This window comes from Lachancea lanzarotensis, scaffold LALA0S09, assembly GCF_000938715.1.
Source record: "Lachancea lanzarotensis genome assembly LALA0, scaffold LALA0S09, whole genome shotgun sequence".
In the NCBI taxonomy this organism is placed as follows: Eukaryota; Fungi; Ascomycota; class Saccharomycetes; order Saccharomycetales; family Saccharomycetaceae; genus Lachancea; species Lachancea lanzarotensis.
The window spans coordinates 124,853-141,403 of record NW_019212887.1 but is presented as its reverse complement, the minus strand read 5'-3'; the positions used below and the strand labels follow the sequence as shown (position 1 = coordinate 141,403).

General features: G+C 44.2%; 9 protein-coding genes across 9 annotated transcripts; 5 read left to right on the top strand and 4 right to left on the bottom strand.

Moving 5' to 3' along the window:
* Positions 1 to 68: 68 nt before the first annotated feature.
* SUR2 (LALA0S09e01728g1_1) lies at positions 69 to 1,070 on the top strand (the record flags this gene model as incomplete). Its single annotated transcript, XM_022770646.1, has 1 exon — positions 69 to 1,070. The coding sequence occupies one exon, from the start codon at positions 69 to 71 to the stop codon at positions 1,068 to 1,070; it is 1,002 nt and encodes a 333-aa protein (XP_022629965.1).
* Positions 1,071 to 1,300: 230 nt separating this feature from the next.
* On the bottom strand, positions 1,301 to 1,924 carry ATP5 (LALA0S09e01706g1_1; the record flags this gene model as incomplete). The annotated part of the gene is made up of 1 exon (XM_022770645.1): positions 1,301 to 1,924. One exon carries the CDS (start codon positions 1,922 to 1,924, stop codon positions 1,301 to 1,303), a length of 624 nt encoding a protein of 207 aa, XP_022629964.1.
* A 1,144-nt stretch (positions 1,925 to 3,068) lies between these two features.
* BFR2 (LALA0S09e01684g1_1) lies at positions 3,069 to 4,673 on the top strand (the record flags this gene model as incomplete). The annotated part of the gene is made up of 1 exon (XM_022770643.1): positions 3,069 to 4,673. One exon carries the CDS (start codon positions 3,069 to 3,071, stop codon positions 4,671 to 4,673), a length of 1,605 nt encoding a protein of 534 aa, XP_022629963.1.
* Positions 4,674 to 4,733: 60 nt separating this feature from the next.
* LALA0_S09e01662g (LALA0S09e01662g1_1) lies at positions 4,734 to 6,347 on the bottom strand (the record flags this gene model as incomplete). The annotated part of the gene is made up of 1 exon (XM_022770642.1): positions 4,734 to 6,347. One exon carries the CDS (start codon positions 6,345 to 6,347, stop codon positions 4,734 to 4,736), a length of 1,614 nt encoding a protein of 537 aa, XP_022629962.1.
* A 1,040-nt stretch (positions 6,348 to 7,387) lies between these two features.
* PIH1 (LALA0S09e01640g1_1) lies at positions 7,388 to 8,404 on the top strand (the record flags this gene model as incomplete). The annotated part of the gene is made up of 1 exon (XM_022770641.1): positions 7,388 to 8,404. One exon carries the CDS (start codon positions 7,388 to 7,390, stop codon positions 8,402 to 8,404), a length of 1,017 nt encoding a protein of 338 aa, XP_022629961.1.
* Positions 8,405 to 8,494: 90 nt separating this feature from the next.
* Positions 8,495 to 9,748, bottom strand: PRO1 (LALA0S09e01618g1_1; the record flags this gene model as incomplete). The annotated part of the gene is made up of 1 exon (XM_022770640.1): positions 8,495 to 9,748. The coding sequence occupies one exon, from the start codon at positions 9,746 to 9,748 to the stop codon at positions 8,495 to 8,497; it is 1,254 nt and encodes a 417-aa protein (XP_022629960.1).
* A 556-nt stretch (positions 9,749 to 10,304) lies between these two features.
* On the top strand, positions 10,305 to 14,264 carry CFT1 (LALA0S09e01596g1_1; the record flags this gene model as incomplete). Its single annotated transcript, XM_022770639.1, has 1 exon — positions 10,305 to 14,264. The coding sequence occupies one exon, from the start codon at positions 10,305 to 10,307 to the stop codon at positions 14,262 to 14,264; it is 3,960 nt and encodes a 1,319-aa protein (XP_022629959.1).
* Positions 14,265 to 14,855: 591 nt separating this feature from the next.
* GPI11 (LALA0S09e01574g1_1) lies at positions 14,856 to 15,515 on the top strand (the record flags this gene model as incomplete). Its single annotated transcript, XM_022770638.1, has 1 exon — positions 14,856 to 15,515. The coding sequence occupies one exon, from the start codon at positions 14,856 to 14,858 to the stop codon at positions 15,513 to 15,515; it is 660 nt and encodes a 219-aa protein (XP_022629958.1).
* A 150-nt stretch (positions 15,516 to 15,665) lies between these two features.
* On the bottom strand, positions 15,666 to 16,472 carry LALA0_S09e01552g (LALA0S09e01552g1_1; the record flags this gene model as incomplete). The annotated part of the gene is made up of 1 exon (XM_022770637.1): positions 15,666 to 16,472. One exon carries the CDS (start codon positions 16,470 to 16,472, stop codon positions 15,666 to 15,668), a length of 807 nt encoding a protein of 268 aa, XP_022629957.1.
* Positions 16,473 to 16,551: the final 79 nt, after the last annotated feature.

Below are 16,551 nucleotides of genomic sequence, written 5' to 3'. Positions count from 1 at the left end.
ATCGCATCGAAGATACCATTGCAACTTAAAGAACTCTAAGTCCGAGTCTAGCAAGCGGAAAAGGGAAAATGAACTTGGTAAATACTAAGTGGTTGGAGAAGAATACCTACTCGTTTTTGGACTCTGCCGTGGCTCCTTTAGAGCAAGTGCAAGAACAAAAATCTTTGATTTCTTGGCTGACAGATGGACAACTTTCTTTGGTTTTGCCAGTAGTTGCGTACTGGTCGTTTTCGATGTTTTTCCACGTCATCGATACGTTCGAGCTGGCAGAACGTTTCAGAATTCATCCACCAGAGGAAGTGCAGAAACGGAATAAAGCCAGCCGGAAAGAAGTGCTGGGGGAAGTGCTTTTGCAGCACATGATTCAGTCCGTCACTGGTCTCGCAATGTTGTATATGGATCCAGCTCCCAGCACCGGGTTCGAGCAACGGGCGATGTGGGAGTTGAGACAGCTAGCACCCAGCTGGGTGCCCAATAGGGCGATCTACGTGGGCTACACGTACGGGATTTCGCTGGCCAAAGTTTTCGTCGGCTTCTGCATCATCGATTCGTGGCAATACTGGCTGCATCGTCTGATGCACACCAACAAAACGCTGTATCGGCTGTACCATTCCAGACACCATCGGCTGTATGTCCCTTACGCCTACGGCGCGCTGTACAACTCGCCATTGGAAGGTTTTTTGCTCGACACGCTGGGAACCGGTATTGCGGCGATTCTAACACGTCTCACCCACCGCGAACAAGTGATTTTGTTCACTTTTGCAACCCTCAAAACTGTAGATGACCACTGCGGGTATGCACTTCCCTGGGACCCATTTCAATGGATTTTCCCCAATAACGCGGTTTACCACGATATCCACCACCAACAGTTTGGCATCAAGACGAATTATGCGCAACCTTTCTTCACTATCTGGGATCAAGTCTGTGGCACGAAATTTCACGATTTGGAAAAATACGAGCATGCTCAGCGTCGTATTACAATCGACAAGTACAAGGAGTTCTTGAGCCAAAGGGAAGCCGATAAGCAGGCCAAAATGAAGGCTGGTTTCGGAAACAAGAAGGAAAATTAAACACAAAAGTTGTAGGGAAAAAAAGCTGCCGAACAATAGGTTAGGCGTGAAAACGAGTATAGTTCCTTGGTTCAAGTCGTTAATGAATATAAAGACATAAAAATTTATGTGCGTTGTTTTTTTTTTTAAGAATCTTTTTCGTTTCCTCAGGGTACGGAATGGTAGTGTGTCTTTACTGCACTGCAGATGCTCGTAATGTTATCAATCTATCGTTTTGCCTCACTCTGCATTTAGATAGCCTCTTTCAAAAGCTGGTTGAGTTTTTGAATCTTGGAAGAGATGGACAAGTCCACAGTTCTGTCGGCAAGTTCGACAACTAGACCACCTTGAATCTCTGGGTCAACCACATTTTCAAGTTTCAAAGTTTTACCCTGGCCAACAAGACTGGATCCACTTAGCGCCTTCTCGACTCTCTTGAAGAGCTTAGAGTCCAATGGCTGTGCGGTGGTGACGGTAGCCTGCACCAGACCATTGTAGGCGTCAGTCAACTTGGAGAATTGAGCGTTGACGTCGTTGAACAGGCCCAATCTGTTGTTTTCGCCCAAAACTTTCAACAAGTTGGCAACAGAGGCGTCTAGATCAGATTGCGATTTGCTCAAAGTTTCCACCACCACAGCTCTGTCCTGAGCGGAAAGGGCTGGGTTGTGCAAAATGGAGCTCAATTTTGGGTCTTTGGCCACGGTCTGTCCCAATTGGTTTAGCGATTTCGACGCACTTTCGACCGATGTGGTTTTCGCAGCTGCCGTGAATAGAGCAGTGGCGTAAGTGCCGTCCAATCCAAATAATTGGATTGGAGGTTTCACGGATTTGGCAGTAGTGGCTAGAGTACGGAAAAATACAGTTTTGTTGAACATTTTTGTCAGAATAACGGAAGGTGACAAACGGAAAAACAGTAGCAGGACACGTAACCCGATTCAGGAGGGGTGATTTCGGTCTGGTTGATCGTCTTCTAGGGACTGGTTTGAAGGTTTTTAGTTCAAATCTTGAAGAAAGTAGTGTTCAGAATGGAATAAAATTGACGAGTAGACCTGTATATAATAAAACTCTGCTACTCGAGCTATCATTGGACACGTGTCACGTGACTGTTGAAGTTGAAGTGACAATTGTTTAGGAGAGAAGACACAAGAAGCGCATTGATAAACGTATATATGACGCATTGATTGGATGGTAACGGCGTTACTTCTCTCAATTCCGCGTTGAGGTGTGAAAAGACGCTGTTTCTTGGAGACTAAAAAGTTGAAATTGAGATTTTTGTCACGTGGTCTCTTTTCTTGGGCTCGGTACCGTGATCACGTGACGAGATGACAATGATCCAAGTTACTTGAACAACTACAAGTTACTGATTCTCTAACGTCTATGAGGCCGATATCATTGAGTATTATCACGAATGGTTCTACCTCGGATATTCTCCATTTGCACTTAAAGCCATGTGAGAGCTCTTCACTTTCATTGATGGTAAAAGATTGATATCTAGAATTCATGTAAGATGGCATCTCATTTTCCATCCACATTTCGTTCTTTTGTACCTAACGATAAGCTTTTCAGCTGTGTGTCTAAGCACACAAGACATATCCAAAGATATGGAACGGCTATCGTCCCAAGAAACTCCAGAGACTCAGTCTGAATATCATAATATGTTTAAACAGGTATAGCCATCGAGCAGGCTAACTGCAACATACTAGACATTCAAACTGACCGCTCAAAGGCGGTGGATACCTTTGTCAGTTTTATTCTCGCGGCGCCATCCCTCCGTTTCTCTATCCACCCCTCTACTCGATCGACTAGAAGATGAAAATTTTTGGTAAATTACAAGGCAATGGGCTAAAAACTACAGGCGATGAGATGAGATGAGCTTAAACTAACTCTTGTATTTACGACAATTAGACAGCCCGTTTATCTCTGTAAGACAGTACTAACCTCTTTCGTAAACTCCCGAGAGCTTCTGAATTACTGTGCTTTTCTAACAGCAGCGAAATTCGTATTTTGGACTTCCAAACAATGGCAAAATCATTGTCCGAGCAGATTGCCGCTCTTGCCAATAAACCAGCGGTGCAAGACTACGATATAGAAGATAACGAAAGAGCGGTTTTTGAGCACCAGGATCATAATGGTGACGATGAGTCTGAGGCCGAATCCGAAGACGGACAATTGGCCAAATCTCACTATGTGAACGTTGGAAAATCGGATATAAGAGACCAAGGCATCGCACTAAGAGACGAGAAATATCAAGGAACAAAGGGATCCAGAAATAATGCCTATGAGGCACCTACGTTGGAAAGTTCAGGGGAGGGTTCGCAAGATTCGGAAAATGATGGAGAACAGTCCGAAAGCGAAGTGTCAGCGGACGATAGTGGTGTCTCTATGCGTACAGATTCAGAAGACGAGGAAATAGAAGAAGAGGGGGAGGCAAGCGAAGAAGAAAGCAACTTAGGGGCTGTCGAAGATGATGAGGATACAGAGTTGAAACGTCAAAGACTGGCAGAGATTGTACGGCAAGAAGCCCGCTCTGCCGCAAACAAGCTTTCAGAAACAACGCATAAAGATGCAGTCAAGGGTTTCGCCATCCTGGAACAATACTGCATTTTTGACCATATTCTAGATGCCCGAATCAAGCTGCAGAAAGCTGTCAATGCTGCCAACGAGCTTCCACTCACAAACCTATCGTACGAGAAATATTTGCAAGAGTCTTCCAAAAACGAAAAGCTCATTTCCAAGACGATGAAGTTGCTGGAGAAAGTTATGGGTCAATTGGTTGACTTTCGTGGCGAGTTTCAAGTCAACGAAAAGATATCCTCCACCGGAGATGGTTCGAAGACATCTTCTACAGTGCACAAGAGAAGTTTTACAGAGCTATGCGATCAATCGCATAACCTTGACGCTCAATTGAAGGAATATCGTAACGCCGTTCTCCACAAGTGGTCTCAGAAAGTTGCATCGGCATCTGGAAAGTCTATCATGTCTTCATCCAAGTTCAAAGCCATCCACCAGCCGGCAGACGTTCAAGTGGAAAATCAACTCGCCGATACCTCAAGACTTTTAAAACGTACTAGACTCAACAGAAGGAATGTCGCTGCTCTTGGATTCGAGGAAGATCTAGAAAAGGGTGACCTCGAAGAGCTCAAACCGGTGGTTGACTCAGAAGCAGAGAATTCTTCCGACGAAGATCTCGATATTCCCAAGAATTACGATCCAAGGAAAAGGAACAATAAAATCATGGACACTAGTGATAATCCTTATATTTTTGACGATGAAGACTTCTATCGTGTACTGCTGAATGATCTTGTCGACAAGAAGATTGCTAGTGCACAAAATGAAAGCAGTGGCGTTACCATTGCCATGACGTCTCGGTCCAATAATAAGATTAAAAAGAACGTTGATACGAAGGCCTCGAAGGGCAGGAAACTTAACTTCACCATTCAAGAACCAATTGCAAATTACGAAGCTCCAATAAATAGAGGGTTCAAATGGTCGGACGAACAAATAGATGAGTTCTGTGCCGGCCTGCTAGGGCAGCGCATAGACTTCAATGAAGAGTATGAGTCCCAGGAAGAACACGAACAACCAGCTGACCTGGACACCACAGGTATTCAAATTTTTGGATAGTTATATTGAGAAATGCCAAACTAAGTATACAGACTCTCATACTATAAGCACGATCTATCTCTACAAATGTGATGAGCTGCAACTCGTTATTACATCCAATCCGTCTATCTCTGCGTCTTCGCTCTCTCGGGCTAAGAATTCGTCATAGATTTCAGTCCAGTTACTTCTTAACACATAATAAGTCAAGGAAATAGCCAGCGTGAAAATACCTGTGCCACAGCCATACCATAATCCTTTCAATTCTAGATCTAAAGGACCAAAAGCCAACCATCCGCCAAGCGGAATTCCTATGACATAGTAACCAAGCACATTTAATAAACCACCGATGCCCTGTCTTCCTTGAGATCTCAAAACTGCTGCACTGAAAATGGCCACCGAGTCATAAAGTTGATTGATGGCCAAAATTGGCATTAAATGGAATGCGACAGTGACTACCTGATCATTTTTCGTGAAAATCTGAGCCAAGTATTTCCTTCCAAAGACTAAAATCAAACAAGTAAATAAACCGACACCTGCAGAAACTGCATATGATGCGCGCACGACTATTTTTGCATTCTTGATGTTTTCTGTCCCAATGTAGCCTGCTATGCGTGTGGAGACTACGCAAGCTATAGAAAGCGGTATCTGGTACGCTAGAGAACCCACATTGGCTACCACTGCTTGAGCGGCGATCGCTTCGACGCCAAAGCGTGATGTCATTATTGTGAGAATTTCAAATGACAAATATTCTGATTCGACCATCACTAGTCCCGGAAATGCCAAGCTCCACATAGCTCCCCAATGCTGAAATAGGCGCTTGAAGTGGTGCCAGCTGGTATTGAAAGGATACCAGCAGTCGCCAACCCTGGGCTCGAAATATCGACAGTAAATGAGTAGTGCCAATGCCGAAAGCCAATCGCTGATGGCCGTAGCAATGGGAGCCCCAACTATACCAAAATTCTTGGTCAGAACTATACTGAGCAATACGTTTGTAGGGATAGTGATCAATAGGACCCACGTTCCCGCGTCGTAAACACCTTGAGCTTGAGCAAACCGTTTGCCCGTTTCGAACCATATGAGACCGGGCAGGCCTAGCGCTGAAATTCGCAGAAACGTTTGCGCATCTGCGAGTAATTGATGTTCTGGAATTACAAATTTCAGCCAAAATGCACTGCTGCACCAAAATAAAATTACTGGAACTGCTGCGACCATCATCATGGCCGTGCAGCGCAGAAAATAAAGCCCTACTTTATGATATTTTTGAGCACCATACGCCTGGGCACAGAATGTATCAAGAGAGGTGGACAATCCTTCGATTACAGCAAGACCTGTGATGTTGAAAGTCATGACTGCCAATGACGCCGATGCCAGATTTTCAGATGTGCCATAGTGCCCGATTACGATCATGGATGTCACCGCCAGCGAGTATTCCATGAAGAACGTTAACGTAAGCGGTATAGCTTGTTTCAATATTACACGGGCCTCGTAACCCACAGAAGTAGTGTCAACTCTAAGATGCGATGAATCTTTTAGGATAGCCAGATCTGCAATTTCTGACTCTTCCAGATCGGGACTCATCTCCCGGAATCGGCTAAAACAAACTTCGTCCGATTCCACAGACCTCCCATCACTTACATAGCCACCATAAGTCTCGGTGCCTTGTTTCTTGGCGTTCAACAACGGGGTTCTTTCCATTTTGCCAAATTATCTTTCAAGATGAGCTGTAAGCCCAAGAGTGGCTCAAAAGTTAGTGTGAAAAAAGCACTTTCTCGAGCGAGTTTACCTAGCTTTTAATAAAGCACGAAATCAACTTGCAGACCTTCCTTATGTTCGATTCTCGACGCACTTTGTTCTATCGGTTCCCGCGATGCGATGCCTTCACCATTATTTTTCAGATAAGAGCTGTAATATACTCAACGTCGCTTCGAGCTCAGCTCGATGAGTGATAACGAAAACAAGTACAAGAAGACAGACGCTGAAAGACTTATTCCTGAAATCTCAATAGTAGACCCAGGCTACACATTTTCAGTAGCGAAGATTCTCTTTTGCTGGATTCTCGCACAATTCGACAGTGTTTCTCGAGCATATCACTTTTACCTAATCTGTCGCCGTTTTTAGATATCCTCCGTAAACCTGTCATCATCGTCTTTTAGTCAAGAAACAACTCTAAACTTGATTCAAGGCTCTGAAACTCGAGTTCCTTGCTACTAAAAAAGTGTATTTTCCTGTATTTTCGCAGTCATTTGAGAATAAAGTGAAAATATGTCAAAAATGACACTGTGACGTCGTCTTTATCTCCTCCAAGAAGAATTTTAGGAAGCAACTTTCGACGTTTCTAGATAAAGCATTGGCGGCTGCTCAGATACATCACTGATAGTGATCAATTTGATCGCTCTTGGTACCGGCTTTTTGAAGAAGCGTGATATTCGCTACTTGTTCGAGCAGTACATGTTAATTTATACATCATATTCCAGAGCTCATCGCGATAACTTGTCAGAAGAATATGACAAAAAACAAGACAGACAGCAGGCAATTGAGCGCTCTCGAAGACTTTTGCACAGGCCTCAAGGAATTTTTCATCAAAACAGATTTGATCTCACCAAAAAATCTGGCACATTCGTGGTTATTGGGCCTTGCAATTGTAGATTTGATTCAAATATTGAAATTCGACAGGTTTCGACAATATTGCCAGACTTGTCTAGCACAAGGGATATCACCTGCTATTACATGATACAATGACGTTCATGCTTCGAGCTCTAGGTGATGCCAAAGTGGAAAGGGAACGGGTTCTGTCGGTGGAGCCTCAGGCCGGTTTTGCAATTAAGACGGCTGTTGAAAGCACTTCTCATAGCGAATTGGAACCCGGTGTTAAATACTTCATCAACGTATGTCATGCATCGCAAGTACCAGCTCCGGATATTCCGTTTGACCCCAGTATAGTGTTCCCGCTAATTATGGCCAACCGTTGGGAAATTCCAATAGTGACATCAGCAGCACGCTCCGATGTGGACAAAAAGGGCTCGACTTGCTACGTTAGTGACTGCTGTGTGAACACAGAGTGTCTGGAATGGGCTCGACGCAACCCGCAACTCAAGGAAATTTTAGTCGAGTGGTGCCTTGAGTCCTGTGAACTGCGACAAGAAATCGAACTTAGTCGCACGAAACTGGCTTTCCCCAAACTTCGCTGTAAAGGCGATAGCATTCCTGTATTAGAGGTACTAAAAGAAGATTTGAACGCAGACCCGCAACGGGATATATTAGGCGCGGACCAAAACCGCGCTGGTAATGATCCACAGGCTTTCTTAGAAATGAGGAGAGACCTTCTGGATGACGAAGCAGATCTCGATCCGGATGGGAAGCTTCCACCTCTTTTTCCAAAAGCTCAAACAGAGAGTAAAAAGGTACTTATTGAAGAGATTGAGTTCAACCCACTGTCACCATCTAAAGAAATGGGAATTTCAAGTCCACCTACGAAAACACCGCTTAATTTGGATGTTCGCATGGGCCCCGCACCCTCGGAGCATTGGGCTAATTTGAAAGTTCAAGTAAGATCTGAACTAGCGAGACAACAGGACTATCAAATATCTTACAACTCACAAGACAACTCTCTGCACATAATGACTTCACCTGACCATCACACATATTCACCTCAAGAGCTGCAGATACCCCTTCCCCTAGTTACTAAGACTTCTGCAGCCAACATGGTCACTTCTTTCGATCGAGATAACCATACTCTTACAATTTTGTTGTGAACCTTCCAAGAATGAAGCGCGGTTATGTTAATATCAGTTCTATAAAATTCATTGCTTAACTGGTCAAACGTATATATTGGAATTGATTTCTCAGTGTGGAGGGAATGCCAAGTTAGTACGCACCGCGACGTATTCACTGTCAGCGTAGCCGAGGACATTTTCAATCTGGTCGCTTTGCAGACCTTTGATCTTAGTTAGCTCTAGACTGGTATAATTGCAGCGGGCGCGGCCGATCTTGACAAGGGGCGCCGTCGTGTCCAATTCGCCAGAGGCGAGCCTGGAGCCCAGTTTAAGATCCACGCATTCTAGTTCGTGAAAATGTCCCTCGACATCTATGACTCCAGCGGGCAAAAGACCAGCTTTTTCCTTCCTTGTAAGTGCATCAGAGGCACCTTGATCTATTATAACAGCACCGTGGCTCACTAAACCGTGCAACATCCAAAACTCCCTGTTCTTCAAATGCATACCAGTTTTGTCGGCGACAAATCGTGTGTGGAAAGGAACCCCATGCATTTGAAGTTTTTGTTGTTCAAGCTGCTGTAATTGTACCAGATTCTCCACTGATGTACTAGGGGTCTCGAGACTTTGAACGTAGTTGACTACTTTTGAAATATTGTGCGGCTCAGAGCTCTTCATTATGATTGTATTCACGCCGGCATTGGTCGCAAGCTCAGCAGCAATCAGTTTCGTGGCCATACCACCGGTGCCCACGTCAGAGCCCGATCCACTGTCAGTTTTCACGCCTGGCAAACCTTGCGCCATGTCAGGAACCACCAAGATTGGGGTTGCATTGGGGTTGGTTCTGGGATTGTCTGTGTACAGACAATCGACGTCTGTAAGCAAAAATAGATAATCTGCGCCGCACAAAGCTGCCGTTATAGCAGATAAAGTGTCGTTGTCACCAAACTTGATTTCACTAACGGATAAAGTATCGTTTTCGTTCACAATTGGCACAACGTCCATTTGTAACAGCTCCGAAATCGTATTCTGAGCATTTTTGTACTGTGTCCAGTCTGTGATGTCATTTCTGGTGATCAAAATTTGAGCGATTCTTTGGCCGAACTGTGAGAACAGATTATCCCACCGTCCAATGAGTCTGCCTTGTCCAACGGCCGCGATAGCTTGCACACGGGCCAAATGCTTGGGCCTGCTCTCCAGGTTTAAAGTCTTCATCCCAACTGCAATTCCCCCGCTCGATACCAGTACAACTCGATGGCCCAAACGACGTAGCCGTACCACGGTCTCTACAACCATCGACATTATGGACAATTGGGGCTCTTTCGTCTTCTCATCGACCAAAGAAGATGATCCTAGCTTGATAACGATAGTAAAGGTTCTGGACATCGCTAGATCGCTGATCTTTTTCAACTTCAAGCCTGGCGATGAGCTAAATCTTTCAAGATTTAATACCTTTTCCTTATATATACAGTCATACTTAAAAATTTAGGCTGTAGAGATAGAGCAGAACAGACAGTTAAGAGCTAGAACTGTAGCAGCTACGCCTTATAGTGAGACTCACTGTTCAACAGCTGGAAAGTAGCAAATGCAACACTTTCAGCATCGAAATAAGACCAAATAGAGGTGATTTGAGAAGGTGGATTGTTCGTATATAGTGATCTATTGTAACTTTACGATACAACAAGCAATCGATATCGGAGAAAGTGTAGTTTCAATTGTTAGTTCTTCAGCGATCGATTCTTGTCGGTTCAAGCCCCAATTCCAATACCACTGCCTTCTTGTTTTGACTTTAGTCAATTTTATCGTCAAAAGTGTCACGAAATTTGAACACTATATAATAAATTGGTACAGCTTTAAGCTCAGAAAGCTGTTTAACGTATGCGAACTGTAAGTGAAACTGGACCACTGTTACGCTGGCTCGTGGCCGTTATAGCGTTGTATCATGAACGTTTACGATGAGATTTTTGATGCGACACGAGTGTCGCACTCGGTACTAGGCCGCTTCACCTCAGAAAAGGTCGATCAATTGGTTTTGGCGAAAACGAATATACTTTCGGTTTACCAGACGGAACACGAGAAACTGGTTTTGTGCAACGAGTTTAAGCTGAGTGGCCGCATCACAGGGATTGCCTTGATCCCGCAAAAAGGAAGCACTCTGCAGTGCCTCCTTGTAAGCACAGGAATAGCCAAGTTGTCCATAGTTCGATTTGATCCATTAAGGCCAATGGGCCTGGAAACTCTGGAATTGCATTATTACGAGGACGAATTCTCGAAACGAAGTTTGCTAGACCTTGCGCAGGAATCGAAGTTGCGTGTAGACCCCGAAAGCAGGTGTATATTTCTATGCAACAACGATGTGCTGGCGATCTTGCCGCTAAAAGCTAGTCTCGAAGAAGAAGAAGGAGAAGAAGAGGACGATGATGAGGCAGATGACATGTATCAGCCACTCGAGAAAAAACGCAAAATACAAAATGGGCCTGTCTCAACGCCGTTGACGGGACCAAGTATTATAATGCGTGTTTCTGAGCTTAGTAGGGAGATAAAGAATGTTGTCGACATCCAATTTTTAAATTCTTTCAATAAGCCTACTGTTGCAGTGCTGTACCAACCGCGTCTTGCCTGGTGTGGGAACGAAAAATATGTTTCCAAGACTTCACTAAAGCTTATGGCCATTACGCTAAGCGAAAAAAAGAGCACAGCCATATATCAGGTTCAAAAGCTTCCTCATGACGTTCATTCCATCTTGCCTCTCAACAATTCGTGTGTGCTTGTTGGTGTGAATCAAATAATCAGCGTGGATAACACAGGTGCTGTCCAATCCAGTATTCAAATCAATCATTTTGCCTCGGCTCTCCAAGGCGGAAAGCAAGTTGATAAAAAATCGCTTGATATTATGCTCAATGCACCCGTCGTTTGGACTTCCGCCATGGTGAGTAAGAATACTGAGATCCTGCTTTTGATGGACCAGAATGCTGTGATGTATTCCATAAATCTCGAGACAGAAGGCAGGCTACTATTGGATTTCACGCTGGTCAAACTCCCCATCGCAAATGACCTTTTCAAATCTCACCATCTACCGACTTGTGTCACACCTTTGACAGGTGGTCTGAATCTCAAGTCTTGCCAATTGTTTATAGGATTTTCCTCTGGAGACGCTTTGATCCTCAAGTTCAGCAATCTGCGATCAGCCTTCGAATCGAGGGAAACCCACGAAATCGAACTGCAACCTGACGAAGACGATGACTATGCATCACTATACGGCGACGATGAAGGGCCAGTGAGGCCATCATCAGACAGTAAGGTACTGGTTGACACAGTACAGCCATTGGAAGCTGAGGTCATGGACAAGCTCATAAATGTTGGACCTATCACAAGCATGGCTGTAGGAAAGGTCTCTTCCATCGAAAACACAATCCAAGGACTTCCTAATCCGAATAGAAACGAATTGGCAATTGTGACGACATCGGGCGTGGGAAACACGACGTCGCTCAACATAATGGAACATAGTATGCGTCCATTGGTCGAACAGGCCTTGAAGTTCACATCAGTGACCAAAATTTGGAATCTCAAAATCAGGAAAAAGGATAAGTACTTGATTACAACAGACTCAGGAGCCGAAAAAAGTGAGCTCTACGAAATAGGGCAGAAAATCTCTGCCATCAAACCAAAGCATTTTAAAAGAAATGTCACGACTGTTGAAATTGTCGTGATAGGAAGCGGAAAGCGTATTGTTCACGTAACAACAAAAGCGATATTCCTCTTCAACCTAGGGTTCAAAAAGTTGATGACAATCAGTTTTGATTTTGAGGTTGTGCATGTATCGATTCTAGATCCTTTCATACTGCTTACAAACTCCAAAGGTGAAATCAAGATCTATGAGCTTGACAGCAAACATAGAAATAAGCTTTCGAAAGTTAGACTACCCGCTGCACTTGAGGAAATGATTATCACATCTGGTGTCATACTGAAAAGTAACATATGCAATGAATTTTTCACCGATTTGGATGATCTTGAGAAAGAGAAAGAGCAGCTTCTGTTTACTTTTGTGGCCGCGGACAACCAAATCATATTTTTCCCCAAGCAGCACCATGATCGTATTTATCAACTGAATGGTGTCGACAACCTAAATGATATGCTGTATTTCAGCACTTATCAGCTACCTGAAGAAGTTATCCCAGATCCATCAATCAAGCAAGTTATGATCAACCGGTTAGGAAAGGACAATAAAGAAGAGTACCTTACCATTCTGACGTTTGGTGGTGAAGTATATCTTTATAAAAGGATTGGAAAGAGGTTTTACAAGGCGATGCACTGTAATGATATGCAGATTACGGGAGCGCCAGGAAACGCATACGCGAAGGGCGTGAGCTCCATAGAAAGGATTGCACATTATGTGAAATATTTTAACGGATACTCGGTGATTCTGATAACTGGACGCGTTCCCTATATCATTATAAAAGAAGACAGCTCTACGCCGAAGATTCTAAAATTTGGCAACATACCATTGGTTTCATTGGCCTCTTGGGGAGCAGAGTCGGTGCTATGTGTTGACGATATCAAAAATGCAAGAATTGCAACGTTAGATCCGACGTTTTCTTATGCCAATCGGTTAGCGGTAAAGAGAATCAACGTTGAGGACGCTCTCAACAGTTACGGCAGCTTGAATAACGTTGCATTCCATGAGCGCACGGGAATGTACATTGTTTCTTATAACAGAGAGATTCCATATGAGGCTATCAGCGAAGACGGGCAAAAAATGGTTGGTTTCGACGAAAATGCTGTGCATGCCCGCGGGTTCCAATCTGGTCTTCTGTTGCTGAATCCTAGGACATGGCATATAATCGATGTGATTGACTTGGAAAAGAACTCTCATATCACTGATATGAAGACGATGTTAATTCAAACAAACTCTAGAATGCGGCGCAAAAGGGAATACTTGGTGGTGGGAAACACATTTCTGAGGGATGAAGACTACGGAACCATGGGATCCTTTTACCTATATGACGTTACAGAAGTAGTTCCTGAGCCTGGAAAGCCCGATACCAACTTTAAGTTGAAGGAGATTTTCCACGAAGTATTCAGAGGTGCAGTATCAAGCGTTTGCGAAATCAGTGGTAGATTTCTCATTAGCCAAGGTCAAAAAGTCTTGGTGCGCGATGTGCAAGAAGACAATTCTGTGGTGCCGGTGGCCTTTTTGGATGTCCCGGTATTTGTTTCCGATATTAAGAGCTACGGCAACTTGCTTATCATTGGTGACGCATCGCAAGAGTTCCAATTCGTGGGCTTTGATGCCGAACCTTACCGAATGATACCTCTGGGCAAGAGCGTGTCGAGGCTTGCAACCATGAGCCTAGAGTTTTTGGTGAACAACGGCGACGTGTACTTTCTTGCGTCGGATCGAAACAACATTCTACACGTTTTGAAGTACGCCCCGGACGAGCCCAACTCGCTCTCGGGTCAGAAGTTAGTGCATTGCACCAGCTTCAACCTGCACAGCACCAACACGTGTATGAAGCTGCTGCTCAAGAACAACGAGTTTGCGACACAGTCCGGTGTCTCGGAGTACCAAGTTCTTGGAGCTCAGGTTGACGGTTCGATTATCAAGGTTGTTCCTCTAACTGAAAGTAGTTACAGGAGGTTATACGTGGTGCAGCAACATCTGGTGGAGAAAGAACTGCATACCTGCGGTTTGAACCCGAAAATGGAGCGTCTGCAAAACAATTTCTACTCTCTGGGACATGCTTTAAGACCCATGCTGGATTTCACGATAATCAAGAGCTACTGTTCACTGCCCATTAGTAGAAGAAAACAGGTGGCTGCGAAAGCTGGTCGTCAAGCAGACTTTGAAATATGGAGAGACCTGATAAATGTGGAATATTCCACCAGATCTCTGTGCTACTGAGTGTGGAATTTTCTAAGTGGCTACCGTGACACACTCGTGGTTCTTTTCCCAGGATTGAAACAATACTCTCTAGAACAATGACATAGGCAGGGCCTTACGAAGAGCTCTGATTTATATATTAACATTACGATGACAGAAAATGACATTCAGAAAAGATATATAACAAGTTCAGAAAACCATTCGATGAAGATGTTCTTAGGACTCCAGAACCTGTTCGCAGTCTAAATGATTTCTGTGAATGCCTAACTGTGAATTTTCCAACTTTGTTCCTAGCTTCTGTGTCGCAGGAGTTGGCTCTTTTTAAAATCTCGAGATTATAGCGTCAGTGCAGATTTTCAATTGAACCCTAGCGTTTCACCAGCTTCTTTCGTTAGCCATTCGCATCCTTGAATTCTGATGTAATTTTTGAGCACCGCTAGAACAATTGTTGAGCCTCTTGCTTGATGATTTGATTTGCTAGCTCTCTTGTTCTTGAAATCATGGTTAACCCATATGGACTTTAGACAAACTGAAATTAGGACATCACAACTGGAGTTCAACTAAACCATAAGCTGAAAGGGAGCCCGAGGACTAGAGGAAGAGCCAAGGGAGATGCCAGTCAAGACGAGAAGGTTACCCAAGAAATCAGTGTCATTTTCCGATGAGGAGACGCTAACTACTAGATCTCGACAAATGGGTGACAAAAAACGCAATGCAAGTCATGATGGTCCTCCGATCTACGTCAAACCAACCATCAAAACAGTTCCATTACACTTGTTGGCACTTCTGTACTACTACATCAAGTTGTCGCAAGATTTTGACGCAAGAACTCTACTTTACATGCTCATTCCTTTGCAACTAATATACGTGGCATTGCAGTTCAATGCGAACACGATTTATGGTAACAAGATTTCGAAATTGCGTTGGAGTCTGCTGCCAATTAGCTTTGCAGCAGCTCTTGTGCTCACAGTGCCCTGTATGTTGATCATTATCCTTTTGGGCGCACCTATCTCGATGCTTTTGAAAGAAACGTGGTTGCTAGCAGCTCACTGCTGCATTCTGACTTTGCCCGCAGTCTATTCGATCTTTAAGTGCAATTTCAAAGTGGGAATCTTCAAGAAATACTTCATTGCCGTGGCCATCGGTTGCTGGATCAGTTGCGTTGTCATTCCTTTGGATTGGGACCGTGACTGGCAAAACTGGCCCACTCCACTGGTTGTAGGAGCCTATTTGGGTGCCTTCGTGGGCTACTCTATCGGACCTTACGTTTAGAAAGCCAAAAAATAAAAAAATGTCGTTGAGAGCTTGAATGTGAACTTCTCCGTGTCGTTATCGTCTGCAAAATCAGTTCTCATCAGTCCTATGTACCTGCATATACCATATATACATATATGGATAACCCCCATGCACCCAGTATAGTTTTCATTTGAACGCCTGCAAAAGCTCTTGATCGGAGTAGTGGTAGCGATTAGAGCCTGGAGCGAAAGATGTTTGCAGAAGTACAGTGCCCGGGCCTTTGACTTGGTGGTACATTTCACCCCGGTTCAAAAGCTTATGTCGTAGTAAGTCCAAGTTCTCGAGGTATTGACTGGCATAGCGCATGATCCACTTTCTCAACCGCTTTGGAACGAAAGTTTCAGATGAGAAGCCCACCGTGTTGACCGAAACTTTGTTACTGTAGCCCAGTATGGCACCTGGGTTGACGACTGCTGATTCTTCGTCGCCGAGCTGCAATTGATAGACAGGTCCTTCGCCTGAAATGGCAATGGTCCCACGTCCCAGCAAATGGTTATTCGGCTGTAATTCCAAGTTTCCGCTGTAGCACAAGATGCTATTGTGTGGGTCAGTGAGATGCCAGCCTTCACGATAGTTGTCGAGGTTGAGGATCAAAACGTTGGACATTGGGGTGTTGGACACCAACATAGCGTTGACTGGTTCATCGGCAGTCAATAGCTCGCAAAACTGGGGTGATTTCGAGCTTTTCTTAAAATGCAAAGGATGTTGAATTTGATCATCGGCATCAAACGAAAACGCACAAACTTGGTCAATACGGGTGTGCAATGAGCAATATGACGGTAGCGATACCAAAATGCTGTCTTGGAGAGGTGTGAATTCTGGCAGTTGGGAAAAAGGCCCTCCTCCAGAAGCAAGTTTTGTAGTAGTTAATTTCGAAACGGTATTGAAGTATCGAGGTTGAAAAAGCCGGCAACGAATTGCAGCAATCGACATGTTAGGTGACCTGATGCTGTTGAAATTGGCGAAGGAGCCTTGTAAAAGACTTCTATGCTACTTCTTTAGGATTTTCTTT